The sequence below is a fragment of the Notechis scutatus genome, chromosome 6, assembly GCF_049901735.1.
Source record: "Notechis scutatus isolate UNSWTSFEM ecotype Mainland chromosome 6, rNotScu1.2, whole genome shotgun sequence".
In the NCBI taxonomy this organism is placed as follows: Eukaryota; Metazoa; Chordata; class Lepidosauria; order Squamata; family Elapidae; genus Notechis; species Notechis scutatus.
Window position 1 is genome coordinate 41965356 of NC_142014.1, and position 23424 is coordinate 41988779.

General features: G+C 35.0%; 1 protein-coding gene across 2 annotated transcripts in view; it reads left to right on the forward strand.

Annotated features, from left to right (window-relative positions):
* The first annotated feature begins 31 nt into the window (after window positions 1-31).
* The window catches only part of METTL25 (methyltransferase like 25), a 33613-nt gene continuing 10220 nt past the window's right edge, over window positions 32-23424 (forward strand). The window contains exons 1-9 of one of the 2 annotated variants that reach the window (XM_087968039.1): window positions 32-450; window positions 1830-1988; window positions 3020-3126; window positions 6779-7417; window positions 9139-9283; window positions 12139-12233; window positions 18024-18053; window positions 21345-21418; window positions 22364-22457. In XM_087968039.1, the coding sequence (XP_087824165.1) occupies window positions 162-450; window positions 1830-1988; window positions 3020-3126; window positions 6779-7417; window positions 9139-9283; window positions 12139-12233; window positions 18024-18053; window positions 21345-21418; window positions 22364-22457 (1632 nt within the window). In that variant the 5' untranslated portion in view covers window positions 32-161. The remainder of the gene's footprint in view (window positions 451-1829; window positions 1989-3019; window positions 3127-6778; window positions 7418-9138; window positions 9284-12138; window positions 12234-18023; window positions 18054-21344; window positions 21419-22363; window positions 22458-23424) is intronic. The other variant, XM_087968040.1, reaches the window with a different exon arrangement.

Below are 23424 nucleotides of genomic sequence, written 5' to 3' on the forward strand. Positions count from 1 at the left end.
AGCTTTGCTCGGCACTCGATTCCCTTTGCCTGGGAAGAAAAGTCGCGCACGTTGGGGTGGGAGGAGGCGAAAACCAGGCCCCATCGATGCTGAGCTATCGGTACTCCTTCCCGGCGTTTTCTCGTCGGTGATTGGCTCGCGGCTTCTGTGCGGGGCTCATCATGTCGAGGTGTCCTCGGGAGCCCTCGCCGGCCGCCTCCCGGGAGAATTACCCCTTGCCTCCGGAGCCTTCCGCGGAGACAGTAACCGAGCGACTGCGGGCAGTCGCAGAGTTCCTCCGGTGGGGACTTCCGCTGTGCCAGACCCACACGGTGGAGTTCTACACGAGGGGGCTCTGGGAGAAGTTCGTAGCTCTTCCTCCCGAGGCGGTGCTGGGCGCGCTGAGCGGAGACAGGTTGCAGCGCCTCCTGGAAGAGCCAACGCCACAGCGCCCCTTAGAGGATGTCGCCGGTAAGAGCCATCATTTTGGAAAGCCGCCGGCGCTGGCTTCAGCAGCTCTTCGAGGAGAACTCCGCCCTCAGTGCGCGCGCTTTCTCCGCCCTCAGTGCGAGAGCGCCGGGCGGAGCGTGAAGAGAGGCGGGAGCCGCCTCGTTCCTTCTCGGTTGTTTTTTTTTTGCTTTAGCTCTTGTCCGTCCAAGTCTCTGTCAACTATGCCGGCATCTTCATCATTTCTTTCTTCACCGTCTGGAATCAGGATGTGCTTGTTCGGTCTATGAAGATTTGATGAAAATGTTAACTGCTGTGGCAACGTTCATCCTTTAGTACAGGTGTCTCCAACCTTGGCAACTGTAAGCCTGGAGGACTTCAACTCCCAGAATTCCCCAGCCAGCTTTGCTGGCTGGGAAATTCTGGGAGTTGAAGTCCTCCAGGCTTACAGTTGCCAAGGTTGGAGACACATGCTTTAGTACAGTTTTTCAACCTTGCCCAACTTTAAAAGGCGGACCAGGATTCCCCACTTTGCCCAGGTCGAGAAAGATTGCTTTGGGGAACTCAGGAGATTCCCTGGGCAATCTCTCTCTTCTCTCTCTCATCCTCTCCCTCTTTCCCCGCCCTGAGATCTGCTTAGTTTCAGGATGCCCCCAGTCCTAATTTATACAGTTCCTTTTCCTCAAGCTATTCACATAGTACATTTAATAAAGAGTGACGATATATTTAAAACCATGCTTTCAGAGGCAGAGCTATCGGCACTGTTGGAGGGGGTCTTGTTGCTTGTTCTCAGTCCTACCCATCTCACATGATGATGGTTGTGGGGGAAATGGGAGGAAGCGGCTTTGTGCGGCCTGCCTTGAAATGTAAAAAAAATAAAGGGAATATGTAAGTTATTACTACACATAAATAAAAGCTAACACTTCATGATGCTCTCTCTGCTTTATTTAGCGTATTGGTATTGTTTGCAGTTCAGGGACTGATCTTCAGGAACTCTTCCAAGCTTCTGGAAAGTATTTTGGGTTTTAAATATTACTGAGATAGTTTGATTTCTCTTTGAATGGAATTGATAATTTTATCTAATTGATTATTGTCAATTTTTGAAGCCAGCACTTTTTATCTTTTTACAGCAGAAAAATAAAACATTTCCACATTATTAAAAGATTAGTTTCAGTACGGTTCCTAGATTAGATTTTGGTTTTCGTCTAGAAGGTATTAAAGCTAGTAGGTTTTTTGCTGTTTGTTGAATCCAAAAGGAAAAATGTGTTCAGTTTAATTGCAGATTAAGAACAGATGCTTTAGGTTAGCCTATTTTGGGTACATTGATTGAAAAGTTTTTCTCTGGGATGCCCTGTTTCATCCAGTTTCATTATTATAAACTTTTTCCTGTTCTTTCCACACAGATAACTCTGGATTTTACAACATTTTTTGTAAAAGTACTCAGAGGCTGATTAATGTCCAGGCTTTTGTATCAGCTGCTAAATTCTATTCAATGCCAAATCTTGGAGTATGCATCTCATTAGAACAGATACTTGAAGCAATGGACAGAAAAAAGAAATCAAGTAAGTTAATGTTACCGTATATTGTTTTTTATAACTGTAAAACTTTTTCCTTAAAATTCAATTATTAGGAGCCATGGTGGCCTAATGGCTAGAATGCAGTTTTGCAAGCTAATTCTGCTGATTGCCAGCAATTAGATTCTCACTGGGTCAAGGTTGACTCAACCTTACATCCTTCCGAGGTCGGTAAAATAAGGACAGAGATTGTTGGGGGTAATATATTGACTCTTCCAAATCAAATTCCACCTTAGCCATGAAAGTGAGCTGAGTGACTTTGGGCCAGTCACCCTGTCTTAGCCCAACCTACCTCACAGGGTTATTGTGGTGGGGGGGGGGGAAAATAGGAGGAGGAAGGAGTATTAAGTATATTTGCCACCTTGAGTTATTTGTAAAAAAAAACAGACAGAATAAGCTGTTTCTGTATCACATGGATTTCCAGCTTGTGGTTTCCATGTGAAGTAGTTTTAATGCTGATTAAAGAAAAAGTTTCCCTTATTTTGGAAAGAATTTCCTTTTACCAGAAATATTCAGTATTCCCTGAATATTCTTGCTCTAAGCAAATACATAAATATTTTGCATATACTTCAAATGGGAGGGAGCAATCTCAGCCCTTGAATCATTCTTTCTCATTTGACTCCTATTTTCTTCCTATCTCTGCAATGACCTTCCTTTACACAGGACAAAAGGAGCAATATGGTATTTCTATGAGTTGACATCTGTCTGATTGTTCTAGTATATAAAGGCAAATCAAGCGATGATATGTAATTTTATGTTTCAACTGGCTTACAAATAGAGTTTAAACATGACACTTGTGAGCCTGCAATTATTATTTAAGATCTTTGGAAACTTTTGTCAGAAAGTCAGAAGCAGAAACCATTGCATAGCAAATATATTGTAATATTGGTTCAGAGCATTTCTACTTATTTATTGGGGCACAGCCATAGTTTGTAAAAAAACATACACATGTAACAATATTTTAGTGATACAGGTTCCTCCAAAACTCTTAAGCTAAATGTGTGTTTCTTTTTGATCAGAGGTAGAAATGAATACAGATAATTTTATGAATGATAAGAAATCACATGAAGTAAAACTGATGTCAGATTTAGTAGATGGCATTGCAAAATATTATGGCTTAAACCAGGTAAGAATCTTTATTACTTTATCTCTTTTGGGTTGAATTCCTTCCAAAGGCTTGGATGTGCTTGAGGAGATGCTATTGCCTGTTGAGGAAGATGATAATATCAAATCAGACTTTGTTCTAGGTTTGCTTTTCTCCATTTAAGAAGCCCAATTAAAGAGTCAGAAGCTAGAAACAAGATGCGTTTTTATTAAACATGAATTGAATTTAAATTAAACTAAAGAAAATTATATTTGACTTAATTATCTCTGGTTGTGAAGGAAGTTAAGATATATTTGTAAGTATAAGTATATTTGTGTGCATAGGTTGTCCTAATTTAACAACCACAGTTGGAGCCATCAACTTGATCATTCAGCAGTGTGGTTGCTAATTGAAACCATGACTGGATGATCTTGCTTCAGCTTTTCTTTGCTTTACATATCTGCAAAGGTTATAAATGTGAAGATTGATATCAAAGTACCTTTTTAATCATCATCATAACTGAATGATCACTGTCTGAGGCAGTCACAATTTCTTAAGTTTTACTAATTAGTGTTTTTGTTTTAATAAACTGCAAAGGGCAGCTTTATATTAGATTTTTTTTTCATCCTTCTTATAAGAAATGCCAAATGTAAACAGAGTTTCGATCTGTAAAATGAAGTACACTGTTTATAGCAATAGTGATCTGAAGGGTGCTTTCTAAAAGTTTCTAATTCAGGATTTATACTATCCTTAGCTTTATCTTTCTACCCAAACTGTATGATTATATGTGAAATATACAATATTGTTTAGATGATAAAAATTAAACTTCATACAATAGCACTTTGCTTTTCTGATTTCTTTGTGAAAGATGATTGTAATCATCTTTAGGACAACTGGGTAGGTCTAAAATGCACCATAGCCCAATCATCTGATGAGGAAACACCCTGATAAAAATAATGTTTCATTCTTCTTGTGTGTATGCCCTATATTTCATAGCATTTCAAATCACACTTAAGAACATCAACAGAGACCCCAGTTAAAAATGCTTCAAATGCAATAGAATATATTTAGGATGTAAGAAATATTTGTTAAATTAAAACCATCTTTACCAAGTGGCAAAAAAACAGCTCCTTAGAATAACATCTATTGGGGCTTTCCTAGTAAAATGTTTCACAATACAGGCAGTCCTCGACTTCGACAGTTCGTTTAGTGACTGTTTGAAGTTACAATGGTACTGAAAGAAGTGAGTTATGACCATTTTTCACATTTACGACCATTTCAGCATGCCCATGATCACATCATCAAAATTCAGACACTTGGCAACTGACTTATGTTTATGACCATTGCTGTGTCCCAAATTCATGTGATTAGAATCATGAGATCTCCTTTTGCGACTTTCTGACAAGCAAAGTCAGTGGGGAAGCCAGATTCACTTAACAACCTTATTACCAATTTAACAACTGCAATGATTTGCTTAACCAAGAAAGAAAAGTTGTAAAATAGGGTAAAACTCACTTAACAAATGTCTTACTTAGTGATATAAATTTTGGGCTCAATTGTAAGTCACGGGCTTCTTGTATTGTTCATTCATTGGCAATTTTGAATGTTTAAAGGAGATAGATAATAATTTGTCTTTCTGCAACCAAAGATGCATATCAGAGCCCAAATTTTAGATGGACCAGGGTCTTGATTGTTAAGAAACCTTTTGTAGCATGTAGGAGTTGACATTGTCCTTGGTTGGTTCTACCTAACAGCCAAGCAGTTAAAATCAAGCAATGTCTGATAATTAGTTGTGCACACACAACATGGCAAGAAATCAGAAAAAAAGTTCTTGAATAACTGCTGTGGGAAATAGAATGCCATTAGACCTAGGCTTAATAATGTTAAGTCATAGCAGGCTAAGAAGCATAAAGCTCATTTTAATATACAAGATCTATAGAAAGAAGGGAAAAAACATTTGGCTTCAGTGAATCCAATCATATCCAGAGATTATTTATATAGCCTAGAATTGGGGTAGAACAAGCCGCATGTCAATCTGATGCATATCAGCTTGCTCTATTCTAAAGGTCAGCTCATGATAGGCCATGGAAATGCTAAGAGGATGCTAGTCATCTCATATTTCACAAATTGTCAGCTCTAGTATATTTCTCATCCACATCCCAGTCATGCCTAATATGTTCGAATTTTTAAAAATGCTTTATTAACAGGCTTCTTGTTGACCATTCCACAGAAATTTTTAAGAATAAAAGCAAATATACATGTCCCAGGGTAATGTTGCAAGATCCAATCTAGGTTGGTCAAGATTCTTCAGTTAAAACTTTATAAAAACACAAGCTTTAATAAAAAAAATGAAATAAGAAATAGTCTGCAATAAAATTTTATGTTTGGTTATTTTTGCTTTAAAATTGATTAATACTTTAATCATTTTTAAGAGCTCAGTGTAACAAAAATACACACAAGTACTGTTGGTACCTATGTCATAAAATTTATTTTGTCTTTCTTGGAGATAATAGTATTTTTGGTGGATTTTACCTATTTTAACAAGAAAGTACTTGTTAAAAGGCATGTGGATTTTCTCTCTTTTCTCAGCCCTTTGTTTCTAAGATAAAACTTCAGTAGAGCTACCAGATTTGGACCACAAAACTAGATTTTAAAAAAATCAAAAATTTGCCCAGGAGATCACAAACTCAGTATGTTCCACCTCTGTCCGACATGTTCAACAGAAAATTGTCTTTACTAATTGCCAAAATTTAAAAAGAGAAGGGACCAATCTGACCTTAGGAACAAGCTGTAACAGAGGGCTTGGACAGCTATCGAGGCCAGTTTTAAACTCTTATCTCTCTAGCTGTACACTGGGATTGGATTTTGATTATGCTTTGCTTTTTTTTTTTTTTTTTGCTGATGACAGAATGGGCAGATTTCATTTGGAGAAGATGGTTCTGCGGATAAAAACTCAAATCATAAAATACTTAACCAGCACTTGATACGTACCCAGAAATTTATTTCTGGCCAGTGCAGCATCCACAATACAGGTGATAATCTGTCTGAAACAGTTCTTACCTACTGAACTGGCTTTTGCATTCTGCATTAATTTTAATTTTTGAATACCTTGCAGAAGCAGTGCCAAGTAAAATGCATTACAGCAATCCAAACATGAGATGAAAAGAACATCCAATGATAGTCACCAAAAGTGTGGAAAGATTTTTCTAGCCATACTTTTTGCTTGTAAAGAAGGAACTCTTGAGTTCAGAAGAACCTCCAGGTTACAAATCTGCTTCTTTAGGGGTGAGAGATCCCATCTAAAGGAAGAGAAAAATGGTTTTGTGATTTTAAAAAAATCAGTTCATCTAGTCATGTTGCAAGTCTTCCACAAAATGATCAACAGAATTTTTGATCCATGCCCAGATATGAAGCCTCTTGGCTTCCATTTCTCGCCATTGACTATCATGTCCCATGATTAGATAAACAAGATTCTGTGGTTCATGTTGCTGGCTTGTTCCCATAAAATGCAAAAATAAATATGAATGCAGGAGGCTCATTTATAGTTTATTAATATAAAATCTTATCTTTCAAACATTGCCATCTATTAAAAATAACTTCACTTTTAACAACTGCACTTTTTTTCTTATAACTTTTATGAGTTTTAGAAGGAGTATCTGCCACTTTAAAAAAATTCTTATTATTTATATTCTAGGTAATTGACCTGGGTTCTGGAAAAGGTTACCTGAGCTCTTTCTTGTCATTGCAATATAATCTAAAGGTTTATGGAATTGATTCTTCAAACACAAACACCCATGGAGCTAATGAAAGAAACAGGAAATTAAAAAAACACTGGACAGCCTATCAAAGACGTGCAGAAGCAAATGTCAGAGATCAGACATTGAAAGAAGCAAAGAAAAGTGCAAAACAAGATAAGGAGAAATGTAATGCAAACGCCAGTGAGACGTGGTTAAGAACTAATAACAGTCTTCAGAGCCATGTCCAAGTGGCTGTTTCAGATGCCTTTGGTATTGAATCAGCTGAAATTAGCCCAGATCCTAATATAGGCATTACTAAAAATCAGTATGCACTCAATCCTGAGGTTCAGGTACAATTCATTGAAAACAATATAACAGAAAATGTATTTCTAGATATTCTGCCTACTGATGCCGTAGAAGTGGATTGTTCATCCAAAAGTAATTGCAGAGAACTCTGTGAAGAAGAGAAAGAACAAAGGAAGGTGGCTTCTTTGAAAGCCAAAGCCAGTCGGTCAAAAGAGGCCAACATTTATTCTCCGTTGACATCATTCATAACTGCAGAAACAGAGCTACATGATATTGTTGGCGATCTGGAGGTTATTTGTTCTTGTTCCTTTTTAATCTGATTTTGGAGTCTGAATTGAAAAATGTTGAATTAAGACTACTTTTCTTTAAGAGCTTCAAGGAGATACAAGATAAATATATTTATAGGAATACTATTGTTCCTAAAAAGTGGCGTAGTACACTTGCATTTATATATAACATTTCAGTTACATTATTATATGATATATGTTATATATATACGTGTGTGTATGTGTGTGTGTGCGCATGTATGTATGTATGTACGTATATGTATATGTAGTCCTCATTCAACAGTTGGGCACTTGAGACAATTTGAAGTTATGACAGAATTCCCAAAATGTACTTATAACCCAGTTCTGATGCTGGCACTCCCTCCCCATCCCTACAGTCACATAATTACATTTTGGGCACTTGGTAACCAGCTCCTTTACAATATTCCATGTTCATGTGATGTGATTTACATTTTTTGCCAGAAAGTTTTGTTGGGAATATGTTCAAATTTTAATTATTTCATATTAATAATGACTATAGCACAATATACACAGTGTATAGATAATTAAATCCTGTATAGATTATTCTAATTTAATTATGTATGAAGTAGGGCGAGGAAGACAATGGGAAGAGCCAATGCTTGAATGCAATTCAATTTATCATGACAAAAAAAATTGTAAATTAAGATATGTAATCAAACAGTGAATGTACCAAACAAATTTTACCAGTGCTGTGTTTGCAAAAATTGTATATAGTAAATTTCTTGTTTCAGATTGTTGCATTTTAGATATAATGTGTCTAAGTCAGCTTGACAATATTTGGGAAGATGGATACAAAATCAAGAAATACATTACCACCTAATTAATAGAACTCAGCAGATTATTGTTCTATCACATTCTTCCATGCTATATGCAACTCTAATAGTTTTAGATTAACATCAAGTTTTAATGTGTAAAACATGCATTTAAGATGGAGTGAATCTGCATGTAAAAAGTAATACAGGCAGTCTTCATTTAGCAATTACAATTGGAACTGATATGTTTGTTGTTAAATGAAGGTTGCTAAATTGTAAATATGTAACTGCGACTACTTTCCTTTTTCTCACTCTCTGGCCTTTAAGAACACGCACCCCAGTAAGGAAGGAAGTTATTTTTTTGTATTTGCATTCATTGGAGAAAAGGGGAATTCAGAAGAGTCAGACACATAAATGGGAAATACATATCAAAAGCTTTGTGGGCCTGGAAGCTGTAAGTATGTTATGTTAAATAGCCTGGTGTGCCCCATTGTGTGCCTGCTTATTCTCTTGAAATCCCTTCCACTTCAATCTCTGCTCCACAAGTGATAGGGAAGGGGAAAAACAGGTCAGGAACAGGAGAAATCACTCCCTCCATTTTTTAAAGCAATATCTCTCTACAATATGGTGGAGGGAAGAGTGATTTCTATAGGCAGACTTTCCTAATTCAGACTTCTTCCAAACTGCTGTAATCCTGTCAACAGACCATCTTCCCATTACTATGGTAGAGGATTGCCAAGGACTTTTAATTTTCCATTATTTTACACCCCTGGATGAGAGGGAAATTAATAGTAATATAACTCGCCTTAAGCTCAAGTAACTAGAATTTTTCTAGGTTTCATAATTTACTGATCTCAGTCCAAGATTGTTATGATGTGTACAATGATAATTATTAGCATATGTGCTCATCTAACCCTCATATCCTGGTTTGAATTGTGTTTTGTTTCCTAGGACTGTGTAATTGTGGGTCTGCATACCTGTGGTGATCTTGCTCCAAGCACGTTAAGACTATTTAATGCTGTACCTGAAATCAAGGCAGTTTGCAGTGTGGGTTGTTGCTACCATTTGCTTTCAGAGGTACATGAAATTCATGAAGGTAAGTCTTTTTAAGGGTGTATGGAATTAATAAATACTTGTCATTTTTCCTGTCATTGAATCATTTTTGCTGTTTTTAATTATGCTTTGTGGAGAAGTCACTTCTGAATGCCCTGTGGTTTTCCTGTTTGGGATTCTTTTTTCAGTTTTGTAATGGTTGTAGGCTTATTAATGCAAAACACTTTATGTGGTTGTGGAGACATCTGTTTTTACTTCACCTCAGTAAAAAAAACGTATTTGTTCATTATTATTACAATTCCATCATCTTAAAGAATAAATGCCCCTGGCAATGTACAGAGAACAACCTCAGGTAACACATTATATGGTAACTTATGCATATATGTCTCTGGAAACATTGTTGCTGCTTACAAAATTTTCATTATAAAACAGTTCAACTTCAGAATGTGACATTTTAAAGTTAGTGGTAGAATATTATAGTTGCAAATATCTCATCCAAACTGGCTTAAAACATGAGCAGTGGTCAATATAGATGTAAAGTCATGTACAGAAGTTTAAAAGGTTCAGAGATAATAGTGCATATGTATAATATTGTACATTACAGAAAGTATAGAAAATTTTGGGAATATGTATATATTTTGGAATACGCTTGTCATGCTTTTCTGTGGTATAAAATATGAAAAATGCAAAATGTCCACATTTTTAGTTGAAAGGATCTGGAGCAGGGACTTTTTTCTGGATCTAGAGAATGCTACTGAGGACAGGTAGCCCCACAAACAACCTGGCCACATGCCATGGTGGATTGTATAGATGACAATTGGCACCTTGAATTCCACCCAAAAGACAATGGAAAGTAATAAAGGAGTATTTGAAATAAGGCGTCTTCAGTGCTCTCTGAACTTGATTGTTTTGTTACAGACATTTTATTACCCAAACTAGGTAATACCATGAGTGCTAGTCACCAAGGACACCTCAGAATGAGAACTAGGTCATACAGCACAGGTGTAACATGAGCACATTGAGGCATCTGCCTATACCACTGCATTCTGGACAACCTGTAGCTACCAAGTGATCTTCAGGGACAGCCTATGTACATGACATTTTCTAGTAATTTCACTTTATATGAATATCATATCATATTTTCATGAAGGATTTTCTGTCTTTGAGGTGAAACTACAAAATCTATTTTCATATTTAAAACCTATATTTATATTTGTGTATTTCTGAAAGAGTTTTTACATGTGTATATGTTTTCCATCAGGCTAAACTACTTTTTATTATTGGCTTCTTAAAGGTAATAGCCTAGACTCACAAGTGTGAATTAAATTTAGCTTACTGTGTCACACGATGCAATCCCAGTTTTCTTTTACAATGTTTACATGCTGTACCCTGCTGTGATTTAAAAGCAATTTCTCCTTCACTGATTTCTTCCATCAAAATAACTATTAAATATATATCCATCAAATCCTTGTTGCAGGCTTGTGTGCAAAATAACCGATGAAGGACAGTCGAGGTTGTTTCCTGTTTTGCCATCATTTTTATGTCATTTTTTTCTTTTACTTTACCATGATTTGTGTAATAAGTTACAACTGGCTGGGTATTCACACATTGTTATAGTGTATGGCTTAACACAAATGGCTGTCTTTATGCAACATTAAAACAAAAATAAATCATTATTAGTGATCGCAACCTGTGAGGTGAACAAGGATTTTTACCACAGCATGATATACAGTATGTACCTTACTAGGCTGAAGTAAAGCTACAAGAAGAAATATTTCACATGTTCAAGTTCAATTAAATATCCCTTCCTGTTTGGCTAGCATAAGTATGGTGATAAAAAGAAAATAGACATTCTGTTTATTAATTTAATTTATTATTTTGAATAATGTGCTGAATTAAAAAATAATTCTGTTACAGGAAGGATTTAATTCATTAAAAAATAGACAGATAGACTGACTGACTCACTCACTCACTCACTCACTCACTCACTCTCTTGTCTCATGAGAAATAGCTGCTCAGTGTATGGGCTAGAGCTTCCTAAACCAGATGGGACATGCCACAGAAGGTAGTGGAGAATTACAGGGTTACGATCCTGACTGACAGGTAGGTACTGGCCAATCAACTATATATCATGGTAACAGATCAGAATTCAGCAATGGTGATAGATGCAGCCATGCCAATGTACAGCAACAACAGCAAGAAAGTATGAGATCATGGAGAAATACCAGGGCCTGAAGGAGGAATTAGAGAGGATGTGTTAAGGAAACACAAAAGTGGTCCCAATAATGGTAGGAGCACACCGGATGGTGACTCCTAAACTGAGAGATCAACAGATCCTAAAAATGACATCAGAGCTCTCTGTCCAAAAGAGTGCAGTGCTAGAAACAGCTAAGAACCCTCAAACTCCCAGACCTCTAGTAGAAAACCTGAATTGAGGAACACACATACCACCCATAGGGGTGAGAAAGGAATTTTACACACACACACACTTTTTAAATATAATTCCTAATTGAAATGATTTTATTCAGACTGTTAGATCCAAATTCATTGAACTTGGATAGCTTTAATAAATTTGAAATAAACAAGTGACTTAAATAGCTTCAAAATAATTTCTATTAATACACTATGTTTTGTTAATCAGTTTAAGTTGCATTCTTACACCCATATTTTAAACCATATCGTAAATTGCTACCATGCTTTAATTAACCCAGTTTTCTTGCTTCATACAACAGATTGTTAAACTCCTTGCAAGAATTGCATTTTCACAGTTCATTAACATAAAATGTCATTGCTTTTTATGGTTACGTGATTTGAACACAGACATAGGTGTTCATAAAGGGATTTATGGATTGATATATACAAGACGAAACAATATAATTGTTTTACTTTTTTCTGCAGAAGGGACTCAGAGAATATGGGGTTTCCCTTTGGGCCGCTATTTGAAAGAAGAGGGATGGTTCTGTGGTCGTAATGCTAGAATGGCTGCCTGTTTGGTATGGATTCCTTTTTGTTCTGCTTCTGTTTGACTTGCAAATTCATAGCTTTGGCACAGAATTCAGAATGTGTTGAGTAATAGATCATGATATATCAATTAACAAAAATAATGATCATTTATACAAAATGAAAATATATTTGCATATTGTGTCTCTGTAAATTTGAAACAATGGACACTGGTAAAAAATAATCAAATCTGATTGAGTTGAATCCATATTTTATTAAATTTAGAGGAGAAGTGCTAATGTAAAAGAAGAGAATTAAGGAAAAAGTCAGTGAAAATGCAGTACAATTGCCAATTTCATTAGTCTTTACTAGTTCTAATACTTGCATAGTGAATAAGATGGCCTTTTCACTGCAGAATCAGATCTATGGTGTCTTTTTAATAGAATGACTATATATCCATAATGCAGTTACCTGATATTTAGGTAACCATCATTTACTTAATCCTACTTTCTGGGTTTGCATCAATAGAGAACTCTGTAAATTATAAATGGATTTGCTAAATATGCTAGGCTACATGCAATTGACTATTGTGTTGCTCACAGCTATGGACACAGCTGAATTTTTAAATATGTAATATTTATTCATTTCCACTTTATATTATCATAGCATGGTGACAAGCCATGAAATGCATTCAGATTTTTAAGCAAATTTATTTTGAGTGTCTGTTCTTCTGACACTTAAATCCTCTCTCTAGTTAGATTCAAATTCATATGACTCATTAGCATTTTCACAAAAGCTAACTATAAATCAGAATGGGTAGCAGAATGTTAAACAAATCAGAAATTAGGTTTGCTTCGCTGCTTCTGGTTGCAATGCAGTGTTGAAACATCTTTCCTATGAACCAAATGATTATTTAATCCTTGTCTGATCCTCTTATATACTTCAATCTTTGCCCCTTTGACTTGCTCATCCTCTACCTCTATTTTCATAATTCCAGCAAGTGCATTCAAGCAGCTGTTGCTTTCTTTGCACTTAGCTTTTTCCCCCCTTCAGTAGCCTGATGAGAATAAAGATACATTCTTTTTTCCTCCCACTGCATCGTTCTCTTCTACATTTTTAAAAAATTAAATGTGTTTTCAGACAAACCATATTATCATTGACCTTGTATTTGCACAATAGAAAAATATAATTAATAATAACAATATAGTAGGATACATTTCACATTTTTTATGTGGAATATATGTTAAATAATATAAGAAATTATGTCTATAGAGATTCTCAGTCATCCTGGTCATGGTTATCCCAAAAGTGTTTTTTCAAGAGGCAACTGGACTTTCAGTTTTTTGTTTGAAGACGTTTTGCATCTCATCTAAGAAGTTTCTTCAGCTCTGCCTTCTTTTGGCAGATAATTGAACTATTATTGATTCATGTAATTGAATAGCACCTGTCAGCATTAGTATTTGAACGGTTGTGGAGTATTCCTCAAATAATTCCTATCTAAAAAGTGAACAAAAATCTTGGAACACAAAATTTACTTATTTTTTTTAAGTGATTCTACGGATCTGGTAAAAGTTTTTTATAAGTGTTCTGTGTTCTTGCTTTCTAAATACCTCAGTGTTCTTAGTTTTTTTTAAAGTATATTTCTCCATCTTTTAGAGTTTTTTCTTTTTCTTTTCTTTTCTCATTCTTAGCATTTTTAAAATTTGGAGGTTTCCCAAGCTAGTTGAGATATCTCTGTTTGACATAGACAGTACCATATTTGGCAAATATTGTACCAGGAAGGCCTGCAAATCATTCAGTAAAGTAAATTAAGCACACACACACACACACACACACACACACACACACACACACAGATCCATTTTCAAAGTTGTGAAGCAGCTATACTGCTCAAAGGGTCAACGTACAGTAGTTGCCTTGAGGCCGTCCCAAATCTTAGCATGTGTCTACATGGATACGTTCCACATTTGTGAAGAACATGACCAAAGAAAACGTATTTAAAAATACTTCATTTGTGAAATAGTTTGCATGAACTAATATTTATATTGACAGAAACTGGATTTTGGAAAGAAAAGAAAATGGATTTTGGGATGCTTTAGTCCTATTATAAGATCCTTGTGGCACAGTGGTTAGAAAATAGTATTGTAGACAAACTACCCACAGCCTGCAATTCAATCCTAGTCTCAGGCATCTATCCTTCCGAATTCAATTAAATGAGGGCCCAGATTTTTGGGAGCAATACGCTGACATTGTAAACTTCCCAGATAGTGCAGTAAAGCACTATGGAGTGCTATATAAGTCTTAAGTGCTATTTCTATTTCAGTTATACATTTTTATAGCTGGGATTAGGATTGGTTTACAACCATACTGGCAGACTTCTTCTAAAGGTACCTCATAATTATAATTGGTAGTCATCAATTAAAGAAGAACCTCCTGATATACCTATTCTGTTTGGTTGAAATATTGTTACTGCTTCCAACAAGGATATCTCTTTCAGTCTACCCAGGAAGAACAGAAAGGAAATTGCCTTTGAATAGCCAACAATCCTAAAATGTGTAATAAGCCATGTGGAAATTCTGAAATACAAGAGAAGTTGCCAATTTATGCAGTCTTTCACGTGGGGAAAATTTTAATGAGAAATCTCCTTATTAAATCAACTAAGCCAATAAAATAATATATTAAGAAAAAAGGAAAATGTAATAAAGAAGGCAAAAAACATACCCATAGAATTTTAAATACAGTCAAGTTATTTTGATTGGCTGAGGTACCTACTAATTATCTCCTAAAATAAGATTTCCCAAATCGTTACAGTTAGGGACTACGGCTTTTCTGTCAAGTTTGTTATTATATTATACATGCAGAAAATGGCCAATCGGTTTTTATGTATGCATAAAACATGATTTTAAGGCTTTAATCCAACTCTGTCCAAAAGTTCCTATTCTCTGATTAGAGTGCTTGCAAGATTGACTGTAGCACTTGGATTGGAGAGAAAAGAGATCAGTATATTTTCTAAGGACCATATTTTTTTTTACAACCACTGATACCAGGCTGTGAACCATATTTTGGGCAACACAATCCTAAAATAGTTCTTGAGTTTTAGCATGTATTCATTTCAGAAGATGGCTGAAGAGAGATCATCTGGATCTCCTGACTGGACATTCATATGCATTCCTGTTGTTGTTTCTTTGACTTTCTCTATTTTTGTTTTGAACACTCTGCTCAGATTTTAAAATAGGGAAGATAATTAAAAGTTATCCTTTTTAGAAAGACTGTCAATAGATTTGACCATTCAAATAAAATACTTTTATCTCTCTGTGTAGCCAACAAATTGCAAATTGTTTAGTGGCTAAATATATCTTTTTACTAACACTTGCTGGAATTATAAAAAGTCTAATTTTTACTGATGTACAATTGTATATGATTACATAGAGGGATTTTTGGGGGGTGGGGGGGGGAAACAATAGCTGAATTCCATTCATTTTGGCCTCTCAACAGTTTAACAAATGTTTTGGGAACATAGTTCTGCCATATTAAAAAGTAGGATGTTATTATTTATTTCTTCAATCTTCAATATGTATCGTATCTCTAACCATGAATGTGGTGCCGTAGAGAAAAATAGAAAGAAGGAAGTTGATTTAAAATTGTATACTTTTTTGTTAGATTTTTTTAAAGAATAAAAGCTGTATGAATTTTAATAGTTCACGTAAAAAAAAATTAACTGGCAAGATGCAGAAAGTAAAAATATAAATTCATGAGATTTGTCAGTAAAATATTGTATTTGAATGGCATTGACATTCCTTCAGTGATAATTGTTCATATGTTATATGTAATTACAAAAATGAGAAATTAAAAGAAACTTGAAAACAAAAGTTTATAATAAAAGTTAATAAGTGCATATAAGAAGAGTCTAACTAGATGTGAAATAAGTCAGGAAATTAACAACTGTGGAATGTTGCGATTTTTCAAGCAAATGTGTGGATGCCAGTCAGGATCTAGTCAAATGAGTAGAGACTTGGATAACTCTGTGTATACCACATGTTATGTACAGAGCAGTGGTGGGATTCAATTTTTTTTACTACTGGTTCTGTGGGCGTGGCTTGGTGGGTATGGCTTTGTGGGTGTGGCTTTGTGGGCATGGCTCCCCACTCCTGGAGGAAGGTTACCACCAGTCCTCTGAACTACTCAAAATTTCCACTACTGGTTCTCCAGAACTGGTGAGAACCTGCTAAATACCACCTCTGGTACAGAGGAAAAGGCTCCTATTCACATTATACTAGTTTGGATATTCCTTCCATGTGAAAAGCTGACACAATCTGGTTTGGATCAAAAGTTAAGTGCAAAATGCTCAAGCCCCCAGGATCTTAATCTTGTTCATCCATCAACTTCTGATTTTTTAAAAAAATCAACACAAGTGTGAAGTAGAAAAAGGATGTTGATACTTTTTAAGAGTCAATTTAATGACCTGACTTCTTTAAAAAGTACCATTTAAGACAAAGCCATATTACTTGCTATTTTGTTTTCTTGCTGCTTGTTTCACTTCATTTTGTTCCTAACCATAAAGCCTACAAATTTGAAATTTGACATGTATGTTTCTCTTGGCTTCTAGGTGCTTACTAAGAAAGGATTTTTTGAAATGACCACAAGAGCATTAGTATTTTGTATATTATTATTAACACACTCTGATGCTAAGAAGTTCTACTCCCCCTCCCCACCTGAAAAAAAATCTGTTCCAAATGCAAAACACAAGAAGAGGAAAGGAGTTTCAGTTTTAGTTTCATAGCACCAAGCAGCTTCAGTACAGAACAGTTGAGCTAAGCCACGGTCAGGCTCCTTGCTGTCTCCTTGCTCACACAGCAAATACTCTTTCAGGTTCCAAACAGCCTTCAACTCTCTCACACACTGACAGGACGCTAGCCAGATGAATACTGATCAATGCTGGTAGGCAGAGGCAGAATTTTCCCCCATTATTTTCCTCCCCAAAAATTAAGCCCGACCACATAGTTTTGTAGCGAAGCACGGGTATTAAGCTTGTAATAAATATATTTTTTCTGGATTGCACAGAAATATGAAAACAGTGCATCTGCTTTTATTACTAGTAGAGAATGTTGAGTTTACAGTTGCATAGAATTTAAAGCAATTCTTCAGAATCATTTGCAAATCATGCACAGCCCTGGTTTGTAGCTTTTGTTACTAAAGCCCAAAAGAAACTTCCTAACAGAATGTTATATGTTTCAAGTGTGAAAGGAAGCATAATAATTATGAATGAACTGAATGAACAAACTGAATTTAGTTCAGTAAACTTTAATTCAGCAAGGTAGAGACCTGCAGAGATAGTATCTAATATTAGCATAGAGATTGTGGATTGATGTTCTACTTTATTAAGTTTATATATTAATGAGGAGACATTGATGCATTATTTTGTAATTTTGCAGAAGTGAATTTATATCCTGCTTTAATCTAATAATTTTTATTTCATGATTGCACATTTCAAACTACATTATCATTTTAAGGTCATATGTTCCAAATGTATGTACTTGACTTCACTAAATATGAATTAGGAAAACAAGAGACTAAAAATAATTATTCATTAAGTTTGGAAAAAATATAACGTATAAAATAAACAGCTCAGTATCATCTTGACTCTTTGCAGAAAAGAGTGATCAGTTTGTGTGTGTATATATTACAAACACAAATACAAATATTATATTTTTAAATATCATGAAGTGATTACATTTTTTAAACAAGCATTTTAATATATAATTTGTTAAAATATTTTTATTTCATTAAGTCTGCTTATTTATAAAGTTAGCTAAATGAATAAATACATTAATTTCTTTTTAAAGGCTCTGGAAAGAGTTGCAGTCGGTCAGATGGTAAGTAATATCTGTTTAACCATTCTAATGACAGTTATTTTCTTTTTTTGAATATTTCAACATATAACTATGTTGAACTTTGTAATTTGTTAGAGCTGAATAGCTGGCAAACAGTAAAGCTTGAACTGGAGATAGATTGATATTTTGCATCATCAGCACCATGACATTTTCTGGCCTTCGTTGTGATAAAATAATTTAACGGAATAATTTATTCAGTTAATTAAGAGTGACTAAAATATAAGGAACATAGAGATAATCCTCAGTTAACAAGTTTCTTAATTGGAACTGGAATTTCTGTTGCTAAACAATGTCATAAAGCAAGAAGTCGTCTAATCATGCTACTTAGCAGTGGAAATTCTGGCATTCCTACTTTCCATCATTAAGCAGATTACTATTGGTCATTAAACGGGAACATCACTTGTCATTTATAACTTCCTGCTGGCTTTCTAATTGACTTTGCTTGTTGGAACTGGCCAAAGAAGGTTGCAAATCAGGAGATATGTGTGTGGGTGTGTGTGTAGGTCTAGGTGTCTTCGGGTCTTTTCCCGTGTAAGATTAAGAGTATCTTGGCGACGTTTCGGCGAGTGGGACCTCGATGAAACGTCACCAAGATACTCTTAATCTTACACAGGAAAAGACCCGAACACAATAAGTTTTCGCGGGTACTTACATGTATGGCATTCAGTTTTGTTCGGGTATTTTCCCACATCATTGTAGTTGTGCTTTTAAAGTTGTAGCAACATTTCGGCAGAATCTCATCTGCCATCATCAGGCTTCTGTATTGTGTTCGTCTGTGAGTCAGACTTTCACAGCCATTTCTGTTTTAAATTTGGGGCTAGCCTACTGCTGTGCCAGAATGGTTTTTTCTTCATCCTGATTGGTTGGGAGTCTTAGTCTGTGTTTATTGGTCTTGGAGTTTGCTGTGTTCTGCTTGATTGGTGTTTCTAATATCTTCTGTCTGTTTTGTGGCTTTTTTTGTCTTGATTGGCTGGCAACATTGTGTTCCTGTATTGGAGGCTTTTAGTGCAGCTTGGCTCCGAGTAAATGGACGGCTATATATATGGTATTCGACTTTGTTCGGGTATTTTCCCACGTCATTATAGTTGTGCTTTTAAAGTTGTAGCAACGTTTCAGCAGAATCTCATCTGCCATCATCAGGCTTCTGTATTGTGTTCATCTGTGAGAAAGAATACACACACACACACACACACACACATACAATTTTTTCAGTGCCTTATAACTTTGAATGGTCACTGTGGCAAGTAGCCATTAAGCAAGAACACCTGTATATTAAAACCATATAAATGATTTGTGATTCTTATTTCATCGCAGTACCAGTGTTTAAAATCAATCCTGATTCATTGGGTTGAGGATAGTACAGTACTGTGATGGCGAACCTATGGCATGTGTGCCACAAGTGGCACGCAGAGCCATTTGTGCCGGCACATGAGCTGCAGGGAAACTTACCTCACTGCGCATGTGCGTGCCTGAAAGCTGATTTTCAGCCAGTTTGAGGCCTTTTTCGGCCTCCCAAGGGCTTGAGGAAGGCTTCTTCAGGCTTCTACAAGCTTTGTAGGCCGAGCATGAGCGTGCAAGCACATGCACAACTTTTGGCACAGGAGCCCAAAAAGGTTAGCCACCACTGGTGTAGTATTATAATTTGATTATTACTATTTTGAACATTTTAAAAAAACCTTAATTTTCCAACAGTAAAGGAATTAAGGTACAAAAATGTTATATATGTTATATTTTAAAAGTTCATATTTTTATAATTCAACAAGAATACATGACTTACTTGCAAGCAGTTCTCCATTCATTTTCTCTGTTCCAGAGATCTTTGAAATTGGACATGTATCGAATAATGTTACATTGGAATGTCTTATTCTGTAGCAATTTTGTGTCTATTTGCCAATCTTTCAGGCTAGGAATTCTCTCTAAATAATTACCCTGAGAAGATCATAGAGTTTCACTTTCTGTATTGAATAGTAGTGCATATCTTTATTAAGAAAAGAAGCCAATTCTTCAAATAGTGTGTGTGTGTGTGTAATTTTATAGTATATACAGTATATATAGCATATATAGTATAGGTTCATTTCTGAAGTACAAATGATTTATGGAATAAGTACAGTTTAGACTCACTTAATTTGACAAGTTCTACATATTTATTAATATAGATGTATAGTTACATGGAGCAACAAATATAAGGACACCTATATTTTTTCTAGAGATTTAATAGCTATCTATTGAGGTGAATTGTTTGCATTTGGGTTCTTCCCTATGTTTCCTGTGATGCAGTCAATGTTTATAAATTGTTTGTTTAAATGAATATGCTTGTCGTCTCCAGTTTTATAACTGCAGAGCTGCCTGTATTTCCTTATAATGTGGTGCTGCTGTTTTCATAAGAATGGTACCAATGTTTCTTTCTAGACTGGAATAGCATTACTTTAAAGCTAGATTATTCATCATCTAATTCATATTCCAACATTTAACCAGAAACACACTGGTTAGATTGAAATGGCTTCCTACTCTTGGCCAAAACTCCCAATAAATCACTTTTCTTAAATATTATTCTTTCATTTCTAAAAATATAACAATAGCAAAAATTTGGAATCATTTACTTTGATTTGCTACAAATGCTAGATGTTGGCAGGACTCTAAATATTCTTTCTTTTTAAATCAACAGCTAAATTTCTTTTATGTAGAAGTTAAATAAGTACTATATCATTTATCATCCCTTTTGAAATATGTACATAAACTGAGTCCAGGTTTATAAACCATTGTATTCCTATTATAAAGCTATAGATCTTGATGGAATTTATACAGGATGAATTTGACCCTGAATTTTAAAATGGCTAAAAAAATCTCTCTCCTAGATATTCTACATTATTGCATTGTTTTAGAAACAGTACTGTTTGTGCTAAGGAGAGAAGATGAAGTTACTAAGGAGCGGGGGAAAAGACAGTTATTTGCTAAGTGTTTTCCCTTGATTTTAGGGAGATTAAATGAGTTCATTCATGTGGTCCAACTTAAATACCTATTAGCATAATTTGATATATATGGCTTTGTCATTCTTATAGCTTTTTTTTTCAATTCTGCACAAGCTTTTCTACTTATTTTTTCCCCTTGGTAGCAATATATTAACAGAGCAATGTTTTATTTTAGTAATAAGAAACTTCCAGTAACATTAGATGAAATGAATACAAATACTGGTTAAAGATAGCTAATAATTGTTGCTGTTTTGGTTGTGGGGTATGGTTGCAGCTTAACTTCTTGTTCTTTTATTTGTTCTAGCTACCCACAGAATCTTTGTTTTATCGGGCTGTGTTGCAGGTTATTGTAGAAGAATGTTATGGCATCAAGAGAAGGTAATATGTTGCATTTTTATATTTTGTTATAGAAACAGAACATTTGCTTCTTGAAATTGAAATCTGAGAACAATGCATTTATTTACAAAGCTTTTTTTGTTTTTTGTCTATTTGAAAAAATATCTATCTGTAAATTTGATTTGGGTTTTGTCAGCAAGCTAACCTTTTGAAATCTGCTTTAATTCTGTGCTACCCCTAGAAGAGAATATATGTGGCTCATGGTTGTAGAATTGTAAGATAGGTCATTATCACTGAAAACTGAGAATTGAGTTTTAGAATACAGAGAATCCTTACTTATTGACCATTCAAATTTTACAGCACGTTTATCACTTTCACAGTACCTAGGTCACATGATTACCATTACATACAATAAATATATTTTTATTTTTGTTTTTAATTAAATGCCACTATAGCATTTCTTTGTCAATGGTAAGAAGTAGTCCCTTAAGTAAACACTGGCAGACCACAGAACATAACCAGATATCTAAATCTCTAATTGTGCAAGTGTAGAAGTTCTGCATTTCTCTACTTTTCTTGATTTGCCTTCATCAACCTTAGTTTGCAATAGTGTTAATATATACCTCCTACAATCATTTAGTCAGCACAACTGTAGGTTAGCTGATAAAATGATAGGAAGCTAGCTTGTACCGAGTGAGAATGGCAGTGATTCTCCAGAATTTCATACTAGTATCTGTTTCAGACCTATTAGAACTGTCCAGGTACTAAATCTCCCTCCCTCCCTCTCTTTCTTTCTCTGTACATGTAGAGAGGAGGGAGGCTGGAAGGGAATATGCCAGTGAGTTATGAGTTACATTACATCTCAGGATGAGGAAGATAAACCAAGACAGTTCTTCAAAAAAAACTGCAGAATTGTTCTTCATGAACTGAGTGTCTTTTTGCATGTGATGTTGGAAAAATAACAGAATAAATAATTTGTCATTTCAGTGATCGTAATATTGGAAAAGTATATTCTAAATCATCTTCATTTTTGGATTATGTTAGAATTTCCTTGAAAAAGCTTGAACTAGATGAATCAAAGGTAAATATCTGGTTATAAATTGAAATTCCTATAGTGAACACACTGCAGATTATTTCAGTAATTTGTTTGGTAAAATAAATTATGCTGAGATCAAGGAGAACATGCATTTTTGCTGAAAATTAAAACTGTTACATATAATAGTTGTTGCCAACTTCTAGCAGATTAATATTTATGGCTTATAAGAGCCATGGTGGTGCAGTTGTTAGAATTCAGCACTGCAGGCTAACTCATTGCTCACTCCATGAGTTTGATTCTCACCGGCTTAAGATTGACTCCATCCTTCCAAAGACGGTAAAATGAAGACCCATGTTGTTGGGGGCAATATGATGAGACTGTAAACCGCTCAGAGAGGGTTGTAAAACACTATGAAGTGGGCTATAAATGTAAATGCTATTTCTATTGCTATTTATCTGAGGAATATTTCCCCACTCTGCATTTAATGTACTGTAATTAAAAAGTAAAATGAGATGGATAAATGATGCTAGAACAGCAATTACAGAAAATGTTGGGACATTGCATATCCCATGCCAGTGTAACATCTCTTCTAATTCAATGAAAATTTAAATAAGCATTTATCAATATTTTTATACAGTTTGAAGTCTTTCTGCTTCTCTGTCAAATCACAAGGAGACAATAGTAGTAGTTACAGTAGTAATAGTATACCTTATTGATTAGTCAATCATATCAAATATACAATAAAACAGGTAAATTCACTTTGACAAGCGGTAGTAAACAAGAAACAGGTGTGATAATTTGAAGAACACGAAATTCCTATGTTTCTTTTAGTTTAGCAGCCTGTAATGTGAATATGAGTTTTGCTACCATAATCTGTTATGAAACATGATCTAGTAAAAAAAAGAATAAATGTTCATGAAGCACATTATGATACCAACATTTCTTTTAGCAATAACTTAATATATTGTGGTATTGCAAAATTTAAATGTAATTACAATGTGAAAAAGAATAT